Source organism: Bos taurus, chromosome 29, assembly GCF_002263795.3.
Source record: "Bos taurus isolate L1 Dominette 01449 registration number 42190680 breed Hereford chromosome 29, ARS-UCD2.0, whole genome shotgun sequence".
Classification (NCBI taxonomy): domain Eukaryota; kingdom Metazoa; phylum Chordata; class Mammalia; order Artiodactyla; family Bovidae; genus Bos; species Bos taurus.
This window is the reverse complement of record NC_037356.1, coordinates 24,753,786-24,764,050: the sequence shown is the minus strand read 5'-3', so window position 1 is coordinate 24,764,050 and position 10,265 is coordinate 24,753,786. Positions and strand designations below refer to the sequence as shown.

At 50.3% G+C, this 10,265-nt stretch overlaps 1 protein-coding gene and 1 pseudogene across 1 annotated transcript; one reads left to right on the top strand and one right to left on the bottom strand.

The window, feature by feature from the left end:
• Positions 1-1,268: 1,268 nt before the first annotated feature.
• On the bottom strand, positions 1,269-6,113 carry DBX1 (developing brain homeobox 1). The gene is made up of 4 exons (NM_001098998.1): positions 5,456-6,113; positions 4,730-4,831; positions 2,592-2,794; positions 1,269-2,194 (listed from the first exon to the last, which is right to left on the bottom strand). The coding sequence occupies exons 1-4, from the start codon at positions 5,823-5,825 to the stop codon at positions 1,832-1,834; spliced, it is 1,038 nt and encodes a 345-aa protein (NP_001092468.1). The 5' UTR covers positions 5,826-6,113; the 3' UTR covers positions 1,269-1,831.
• Positions 6,114-8,738: 2,625 nt separating this feature from the next.
• The window catches only part of LOC101906617 (uncharacterized), a 56,299-nt pseudogene continuing 54,772 nt past the window's right edge, over positions 8,739-10,265 (top strand).

The following is a 10,265-nucleotide window of genomic DNA, read 5'->3' as shown; positions in this document are numbered from 1 at the left end:
CTGTAGATGATATTGCTAATAAAATCAGTTCCTACACAAAAATCAAAACCAGCTTCGAGCTTTCCTGGGGACTAGGAAAATATGCCTTCAAGGAGGGAAAGAAAAACCATTGCAAACTTGAACCATTTAAAGTGACTTTCATTGATTTATTTTAGTCTATCAGTTCAGTCCCCAGAGTAGGGGAGAAGGATGACTCCAGACTCAATTTGTTGGTGTCACTTCACTGGAGCTATTTTACTTGTAACCATAGTGAATTTGGCTATTTTATGGTAGGGCTTCCCTGGTGAGTCAGATGGTAAAGAATCTGCATGCAATGCAGGAGACTCAGATTCGATCCCTGGGTCAGGAAGATCCCCTGGAGAAGGAAATGGCTACCTACTCCAGTATTCTTGCCTGGAAAATCCCATGGATAGAGGAGCCTGGTGGGCTATAGTCCATGGGGTGGCAAAGAGTTGTTAACTGACTAACTAACACAACAACAATGGTTCAGGGAAGCAGAAAAGGCACTGGCCTGGGAGTCAAAAATGGCTTCTAGTCCTAGCTTGACCTCTAACTAATTGGGTGCTTTAGACATGTGCCTGTCCCTCTGGAATATGAGTATACCTTCTATAAATTCCAGTGGCCCTTGGACCAGAATAGCTCCATTCCTCAGACTGGAATAGCTTTAACAATCTGTGAGTTAGGGATATTGCTTGATCATTGTGTCCATTCTACTTTTTATTTGGCATTTTTCATTTAATACATATATACATATATAAAAATTTGTACACAGTAAAAATACAAAATAAGTAATTTCTTCATAAGTTATGCAATTAAACAGCTACCTTTTTAAAGTTTAAAAAGCATTGTAAAAAGGAAAGAAGAAATCTAGTCAGTTCTTTATATCATTCATAATAACCTTGGTATAAAATATCCATACACGTGTACAAAATAGTGTACAGTTCATAAAAGCTGTGCAAAGACAGCAAAGTTCCATGAAAAAAAAATCAAAGAGGCTTGTGGGTCTCTATCTGTTCACCTCAGGCCCAATGCTCAGTGGAACATCCCTAGTCATGATAAAAGGGCATAAGGGAGAATGCTTGGTTCATATACCATAGATGCTGAAATAGTAAAGAAAATACTTTAAAACACACGGACAGAAATACAGCTTGACTCTTCCTCCCATTTAGAGATCTCACTTCTTTGCCCAGAGAGCACTGGGAATAGGACACACGGAAAAGATTTAGTGTTTATGCAGTACCTTAGACCAGAAGGCACAGGTTTGTGGGTTTTTTTTTTTTTTTTTTTTTTAGTTCTTGAGCTTTCTAAGGCCATTGCTATAGAAGACTGGGTCACCAGAGTTTGGAGTTGGCTAGGATGTGGTTGCTACCTAAGATGGGGATGTAGAGGGGTCTGGGAAGTCAGGGGTCTTGAAGTTATAGGCTTGATATTGTGAGATATCCTGTCTCGGTTTCCTACTTCATACAGGCTTTCTTACAAGGTTGTTGCTGCTGCAGCCAGTAGCGCCTGGCACACAGCTTAAGCCAGGCTGTAGGAGTGAACACCCCTACTGTGTTTAAGATAGCTTGCAATAAAACACGATAGACAGGACCCCTTGTGGAAGAGTTAAGGCTGGGACCAAGACCTAAATTTAACTTGTGCGGAGAGGGCTGTTGAGGGAGGGGTGTAGGGGAAAGAAATGTCGTTTGGGGCAACGGAAGGGGCCAGGGTGCCCTCGGACAAGGTGACTTCTGCAGCAGCGAGCAGCAGCGGGCCGAGTGAACTCGCACCGAATCCCACCTCTTCAGTTTCAAAGCACTCGTAATCAGTACCCCGGGGGGCGCGGGGGCTTCTAAGACACCGTGATCTCCTCCTCGCCCTCCTCGTCGTCCTCGGAGTCGGAGAAGTCCGAAGCTTTGTCCGGGCTGCCTGAGCGCGCGGGCGAGGTGGGCAGCGGCGCTTCCAGCCGCGGGTCCCGCAGGTGCCGAGGGTCGGCGGGGGCCGCGTGATAGACCAGGCGGGGGCGGGGGCTGCCCGGGCCCTCGTCCTCCTCGTCGTCATCGTCCCCGGGACCCTTCTGGCCCACGTCGCTGAGGTCCGGGTGCGGGTTGAGTTTGGTGGGAAGGGTCTGCTCGCGGCAGCCCCCGCTAGACAGGAGCTCGCGTTCCTTGGAGTTCCGCCACTTCATGCGTCGGTTCTGAAACCAGATTTTCACCTGGGGCCAAAGGGGTGAGAGCAGGGGAGAGGGGAGGTTAGCGCGGAGCCCCCGCCACCGTCTTTGCCAGCTCCCCACCCCTTAAAGTGAGTTGGGACGCCACGTGGCACTTTCCATTCAGCCCCCAATCTCATCCCCGCCACCCACTTCACGCATCTCTCGCCGGGTCTTAGGGTACCTGGCCGAGGTGGGCGGGGGTGGGGTCGCTGCTGAGCCTGGGAGAGACGGGGCAGGGAGAGTGGCTATCTATCGCGAGGAGCCTCCGCGAAGCCGGCTCTCGCCCCTTTCATCCTCTCTAGTCCTGACCGCATCTGTACACTGGGACCTAAACGGTTTCCTAGAACCCTCCCATTTGGACCATGCCTGGCGGGAGGGGCTACGGGGAGACCGCCCTCACCTGTGAGTCTTTCAAGCCCAACTTGGCCGCCAGCTTCTTGCGGTCCGGCTTGCTGATGTACTTCTGCTTCTGGAACATCTTCTCCAGCGCCTTGCGCTGCACGTCGGAGAACACGGCTCGACGCAGCATGCCCCTGCGAGGCTTGCCGCGGGCGGCCAGTGGCCAGGAGAAGGTCCCCGGGATGGGCACGACGCTGGAGGACGCTGCGGAGGCCAGGAGTGCTAGGTGAGTGAGTGGGCGGTGTCCTGCCCCGTCCGCCCCTCCTTTGCGGCTTCCTTTGGTTTTCCTTTCTGATCCTTCGTCTCTTTAAAGCTCTCCTTTTTCTCCCCCTGGAGAATAGGCTACGAACCTACAAACCTGCGAGAGTGAAAGGCGCTTTCCGCCCAAATAACTTTCCCTTTCAACCGTGCAAACCCGGATTAGGTAAAACCACGGAAACACAGAAAACAACCCCCACAATAGCCTGTTTCGTTTTTCCATTCAACGGTCTCAGGGAAACCAAACCTGCGTGCATCAGCTAATATAGCAGGAGAAAAAAAAAATAAGTTACAAAAGTAAAAATAGCCAGCCGAGGCCCCTTGGGTTTCCCCCCTAAGCTTTTAGCACATTGGTGGCTTTTGCATTCTTTGGATGAAAATGAGGTGCTTTACTGATTTGTTAGGAGAAAATCCGCTTTGGATTTTTTTATTTTTGGAAAAATCCAATCAGTATTCATCTTTTTTATATTAATCTTTCCTCCCCTCATCCGCAAAACGTAAAGAATTCGGCCCGAATACATGAAAAGTGGCAGCTAATTAGCACATTGACTGCTTCCCAATGGGTATTGGCATGATAAAAGGAGGGGGTAGGGGGGTGGGGCAGAGTTTCGCTTTAAGGGAGGAAAAAAAAAAAAAAAACCCCAAAAGAAACAGAGACTCTAATGAAGCGTGAATGGTAATTGTGTAGTAATGAACTAACAGAAAAAGACTGAGGACAAGCAGCGAAAGCCATATATTACTGGGACAAAAGAGATTTACACTTTCAAACTAAACACAACTGCAGGCCAAGACCATTGGGAGAATACTGATGGCAGAGGCTTCTCTTCCCCGAATCATTTTCATTAAATGGACATGAAAAGCTATTTATAAAGCTCGGGTTGTTTTTGTTAGAGCATTGAGCTGGGGGAGAAAGGGAGCAAATTCCATTAGCAGCAACAGCATGAATGGTGGGAGGGGGGACGGTTGGTGAATTCTCTCTCCCCCTTTCAAAAATCAATTGCGTGTTTCTTTCGCTGATATTGGGAAGTGCTGTCGAGGTTTTACTCACCGCCCCCCACCCCCGACCATACCCAGTCTCCCTTCCCTTTATAAGAGTTCCCGTCTCCTCAGTCTTGACCAGCTGTAGAGTTTTGAGTCATCACTGGGATTGCAGGATGAAAACTTCGTGGAACCTGCTTAAGGTGTTTCTCCTTTAAACTGGGACCCAATTATGGACCTCCCTCCGACTTCCAATTTTACGAGTTCTACGGTCTTTAAAACGGTTTGGCGGTGGGGGGAGGGTATGATTTGGGAAGTCGGGCTGGAAATAGAGGGTTGGGGGTGTGGGAGGATCTAGTCCCCCTCCCCCGGGCGACCCCAGGCATCCCACACAAGAGGGCACCCCATGTGGTCTTGTGAAAAGCCCGAAGCCCTGAATGAGTTTTAAAGAGAAATTAGCCCCGGCTGGTAGGTGTCTCTCCTCGGCTCGGAGGGGCGAGGGCTGGTCTGTGTGTGGCTGCCCGGAGGAGCTGACCAATTGGTCATGGTGCTGAAACCTTTGTGGGGAATCGTGGCCAAGTGCACTGACTCTGTGGGAAAACGGCGGCGTGAAGGGATGCCAACAGTTCCGCGCCGGGAAGGGAACCGCCTCAAATTGGGACCATGACAATTCCTGCTAATTTGTAGAGCAGGGAATTGGTGCAAAGTGTCAAGCAGTCACTGCTTGTGCTAAATAGGGCATCAAATTGGCGCGACGGATTCGTGAATGTTGTACGTCTCGCAACCTCTGAACCAGAGCGTAACCCCGTGGGGTGGACGGAGAAATATGGCTTCGGGGCAGGGAGCGATGGGGTGGGGCTGGGGTGACTCCAGCCTCCTGAAAGGAAGGGGGACGAGACTTACCTGGGAAATAAGAAGATCTGATGAAAGGCTGGAAAGAGCCTTCAAAGTAGGGAAAGGCAAAGGTCTTGGGAGGGACACTCTGGAGCAAGGTGGGAGACGTTTCTGGGAGTGAGGGAAGGAGGAACAGAAGGAGGAAGACAGGGAATTTGATTAGGTCACCTGATTATTGTACAGGACAGTGAACACATGACATGATTACATCTTAGGCTGGTTTCAAAGGCTTCTTCCTCAATGAAAGAGTAAAATAAATGTTTCCCTAACACTGTCTCATCTGTGGAACTCTCCCCATAGTCCTCACAGTCACTTACCCACCTCCCCCCAATATCATCCTAGGCGCAAACAAGATGGGTAGAATTGGAGCGGGGGAGAAAAGAATTGCAGACCCACAATACTTGTTAAGCTAGTAAATATGTTGTCTTGGGTTTAAGAAACGGGCTTCCAGAAGCTGGAGGGCAGAAAGGCAGAGGCCCAGGGGCGTGCGCTCGATTTCCCTGCACCAGGTACTGTGCGCGCTCAAACTGCAGGTGTTCACATTCATTCTGAGGGTGGGGCGAACCTGGCGGCTTTCCTTTCTGGGAATCGTCTGGACCTACGTGTCACATTGCTTGACCTGGGTCCTCGGGGATCTTGTGTTAAGTGTGTGCGCTGCTGTGTGCGTGGGTACCCGCTGCATAAGGGAAACTGAGGCCAGAACAGAACAGCCCTCAGCGTTTTGCTTTCACTTACCGGTTCTGGGAGCCGAGGAAAGGATGGCGTTCACTCCAAACTTCAGAAACGTGGGCTCGCTGGCAGGGGAGACGGCGGTCTGCGGTGAGCCGCCCCGCCGGCTGCCCGGGCCCGGGGAGCCCAGGTCCGAGGCTCCGGTGTCTGTGAGAGCCGCAGGGGCCCCCGGCCTAGGGGGCGACATACTGGGGGTGGGCACGCTGCCTCGGGGCAGGTAGGCGGGGGGTCGGCTGATGCGGATCAGATCCTCCACCAGGAAGCTCGAGTGACCGGAAAATGCCGACTGCAGGGACTGGGGCAGCGTTAAGGTGGGCGTGGGGCGCAAGAGGCTGGGGTACCCGGCGGGGGGCGCGAGGAGGCCAGGGAACATCATTTTAGGCGCAGGGCGGGCCGAAAAACTTCTTCAAATGGCCAGGAGGTAAATGCCTGACTTCCCACCCCTCCCACCCCCGTGATGCCCTCTCTCTTGGGCTTAGCAAACGTCTTTAAGGAAGGATCCTACTTGGGCGTCTGCGAGTCCTCCGTAGTCCTCCCGTCGAGGTGATGGTTTTATAGTGGCCTGCCCGTTAAAGCGCTTTGAAAAGTGACAGCTCTGACAATGAAGTTCAACAAAGTTCTCCACTCGAGCTTCATTCGCCGGAGGCTCTGGGCGATCTGATTGGCGCAGGGGTGCAATTTATGATTGGATTAGTCTTCATAAGCATGGCCCGCACAATGGGCCGGCAACAAAGGCTGGCGCGCATCAATTCTGCGTATCGACCGCCTCTTTGCAATACAGTGCGCCCCCGAAGCTCTCGCCAGGAGTTTTTGTTCTGGAGCAACACCCGGGCTAATTAAATGCCTATTTAGAAGTTTCAGATGACATCTTGCCTTATAGAAAAGGAATTATTTAGAGAACACACTAAATTTATTTGCAGCTCCCCTGCTGAGCCAGTAAAATAAATCAATAAATATTCATAGAAACTCATCTCCAGGCAATCAGTAAAATAATCCTCCCCCCTTGTGCAGAGGGCAATGAAAAATTTCAAGTCAATGAACATAAAAATATACTCCTTCTCCGGTCTCTGCCCTCCCTATACATTACCCCAGCTGAGGCATAAAGCAGCTGTGAGGGGTGGGTTAAATAAACGTGGAGTAGAGGAGTGCTGTTCTAAAATACTAGGGAAACTTGAAATCGATGCTTTGGAGCTATTGAAGGGCATCCCTCGGGGGTCGGAAGAGGGAGTTCTTGGTTTATTTCATGTTGGGAAACTAATTGAGAGAGTTGGTGATACCTGAACAGTAATATGATTCTCCTGCAAACCCCTGCAACTTAGAAAACAATTTTCAGTATCCTGTCTTTAGAAGTGGCACAGAGGAATGAACCACAGCTAACCCAGAGGAGGATCAGAGGGGAGCCTCGAAAAGGGGCAAGGTGGCAGGGTTCCATTTCCCAGGGCTTACCTCTGCTGGAAGCTGCCTTGTGCAAGGAGACCTGAAGGCTCTGGGTGCTCCGCTGGCTCTTTCCCAACCTCTAGGAGCCCTTGGCAGTTTCGTTTGAAACTCACAGCATGGACTTTTAAAACCACAGCAGCAGAAGTTTGGAATTTGTCCTGAGAGGGTCCTACCCATTGCCAGCACTTCCCAGGGCATAGTTTTGCTGCTTCTTAACAACGGCAATGTACAAATGAGTGAAAACAGAGCGAAGGGTGAGGTCCCCAAAAATGTTGGTCCACACGAGGAAAGACGATTCTTACTTCATTTGGTACCTCAAATCAGAATCTTCCTGTAGACCGCACTTGGCTTTCCTCTGGGTTGGGGCTGGGGTGGTGCTGAGTCTCAATTCCGTTCCTCGGCTAGATAACAGATGTGTTAAATGTCCCATTCATTTCTTTAGTGTGGCTGAACCTCCCCAAAGAGAAGTGTGCAGCCCCGCCAGGCCGCCCTGATCCTATTAACCATGAACTAACTGTCACCTTCAGCTGGTTTTCCTTTTTGCTTTTTAACACAAAGCTTTCTCAAAAATCTTATTAACCAGCTTTATTTCTCTCGATGGTTTTGTTCAGGGCGTTTTGTGTTAATGATCTCCATGTCGCTGCTTTAACCATTCAATAAAAGTGCATCTGTGATTTATATCACATTAAACCAGAAATAGAGCCCGCTAAAGCTCTCCCTTGATTCAAATTAAAAAGTTATTTAGAGTTGGGCTTGGAGCCGAATTAATGCTCCAAGAGGACACAAGTATGGAGTTTCTGAGCCCAAGGCTGTTTATGGAGGCATTCTGGGGAGCAGGAGGTGGAAAACCACTCAGGAAACAGCATCTTTTAAATAAATGGCTACTTAAATAGGGAAAATGCATTGCTGAAGTTAACTGGAATCCCCTGGAATTGAAAGAGAGACATATTTGAAAAACTTCAAATGTTCCTCTTTTAGAAATTTTGCCATAAATAGGGGAGAAAAGGGTTTAAAGTATTTGAACATCTGTGCTCTCACATTGTCACAAAGTTTTCATTCCATATCATCCCTCCTACCAACTGCTTTCTGGAAGCAGAAAGAACAGCTCTGGTTTGTGCGTTCCCTCCCACCTCTCTTCTTTTTCTCCTCTTCTTCATTCTAGTCCTTTCCTCCTCTTCTCCTGTGTTCCTTCCCTTCTTCCTTCCATACCCCCGTGTTGGGTTTCTCATCAAGTAAGAGGGCTCAGAGCTAGAGCTTCTGACTGCAGCCTACTGGAGACAGTCTAGACAGTCTACTTTTGCAGGATTTTGTTCTGAGGGAAGAAAGGACTCAAAGCCAGTCTAGGGCCTTCCTAACCTCCCCCCTTCTCTAAACTTCTTCTCCATCTGGGGTATTAATATTTCCCTGGTGTAGTTTTTACAATTAGTATCGTGCCCGTAGAGCCGCTCCTTGATCCCCACCCTTACACACACACACACACACACACACACACACACACACACACACACTGACCATTCTGCCTCCCACTAGACTGACTACTACTAACGTTTCTTCTTTTAAAAAGGGGGGCCTGACACTTTTTGGAAGGTGGGTCAACCCCTTGCTGCGATCCACGTGTTCTCGGGCTCCATCTCCATAGCTTCCTAAAGCATCCCTAAGGCGCCAAAGAGGAAAAGTGAGGGCGGGGTGAGGGCTGGCGCCCGTGAAAAGGCAAAGTAAATCCCAAGGAAGCAAGAAATCAGACGAAAGGATCTTACTTGAAGTGATCTCCTTGAACGCGTCTTTTCAAACTCCGCCATAGCCTAGGGGGCTGCGCGGTGCGGCGTGGCGCTGCGTCTAAGACCTGTGACTAATGCCGTTTGACCTGGGCCCACGGGGTTTTGTGCGTCCTGCCATTCATTGTAATGTCGTTATCTTCGAGTTTATTTCAGAGAAGTCATTTGCATCCTCTCTCCCAGAACGGGGTTTTCTGTCTGTTTCTCTTTCTGGGGAAAAGAGAGAATCGGAGGCTCGGATTGGGGTGAAGGCCCTCGTCTGTGCCGCGGACACACCGCTCGCCTGGGGAGGCCTCGGCAGAGGGAGCCGGGGCTCCCGGGGCCTCCCGGCCAAAGCTGTCCGAGCCTCCCTGGGCAGGCAGAAAGGACTCCTGGAACCCGTCTGGGGTTTCCACCCCACCCCTACTCCCGGGGGCCATGGAGAGAGGGCGGTCCCTACCCCACGCTCGGAGCTCTCTGGCCGCTGCGCGCCCTCTCCAAAGTGGGTCTCACCGCGAGCGCCAGCCCGGGTAGGCACAGGCCACCCGTGGGGAGGTGAAGGGTCTGCAAAGTAAAGAGTGACTTCAGATTCCTTGCCCTCCTAAAAGATAACGAACGTGGCTTTGGGAAGACTGGGACCCCAAGTTCACACTTTTTGCCAGAGTTCAAAGCCGTGGAGCTCCCAACGGGAGCTACCAACCAAGAGCGCTTTGCAAGTTGGCGGGCTGGCGGGCTGCGGCGGCATCGGAATCAGCACCCGCCTCCTGGCTTCTAGAGCCCCGGGGCAAAAGGAGGAGCTGACGGGCGAGGCAAAGGAGGAGAGCAGCGAGGCTCGGGCTGAAAGAGCTCTCCTGCCGCCCCAGCTCTTTAGGCGAGTCGCTCTATTAAGACACCTCTAAGGGGTTCACCTTCAGAATAGGCCACAAGGAGCTACCGGCTGCCCCAGCCCTTTCTAGCGTCTCCCCCCACCCTTCATTCCTTTCACACACACTCTCCCCCGTTTTCCTTGAAAATCCTTCTATTGTGCCAATCAAGCAGATGGTTTGCAGGAAATATAGCTTGGCCTTGCTGACCGAAACTAATTTTAACTAGCTTTCCAAGCCCGAAAGGTTTGTTTTGCTCTTACAAAATAGCCCCCAAAACAGCTGGCAAGGGTGAATTAAACCCATTAAAGACACATTTATAAGAAATTATATTCACTTAGATTGCCTGAACCCCCTTGTGCAGCCTAAGAGGGGAGATGAGCGCATTTAAATGAAAATGTCGCTGAATGCTCCCCTCCTTAACGTAGCCTGAAAGTCTCAAAAACATTTTACTAAATAGATTAACTTGACTATTGTCTTGCATCACATTTATCAGCTTCATTAAGTGAATAGCTGAACAAATATATTACGCATGCATGAAAAGCTCTTTTTCCAAGAGCCTCATTGTATCCTCAGCCCTGACAGGTGGTTAACTGTGTGTTGTGTTTTTTTGTGGGTTTTTTTTTTGTGTGTGTGTGTTTTCTTTTTTTTTTTCCAAACCCTAAGAAAGGGGATCTCTTTAAAACAGAGCTGTGCTCAGGCCCGGCTTGGCGGGAGTTTAACTCTCTACTTGGGCCCTGCAGCCAAGCGATAGTAGCACCA

Coding starts and splice junctions, on each gene's coding strand:
- DBX1 (NM_001098998.1), bottom strand. CDS start 5,825: ATGATGTTCCCTGGCCTCCTCGCGCCCCCCGCCGGGTACCCCAGCCTC. Junction 4,832..5,455: donor TTCCTCGGCTCCCAGAACCG/GTAAGTGAAAGC, acceptor CCTCACTCCCAG/AAACGTCTCCCACCTTGCTC. Junction 2,795..4,729: donor CAGATCTTCTTATTTCCCAG/GTAAGTCTCGTC, acceptor TGGCCTCCGCAG/CGTCCTCCAGCGTCGTGCCC.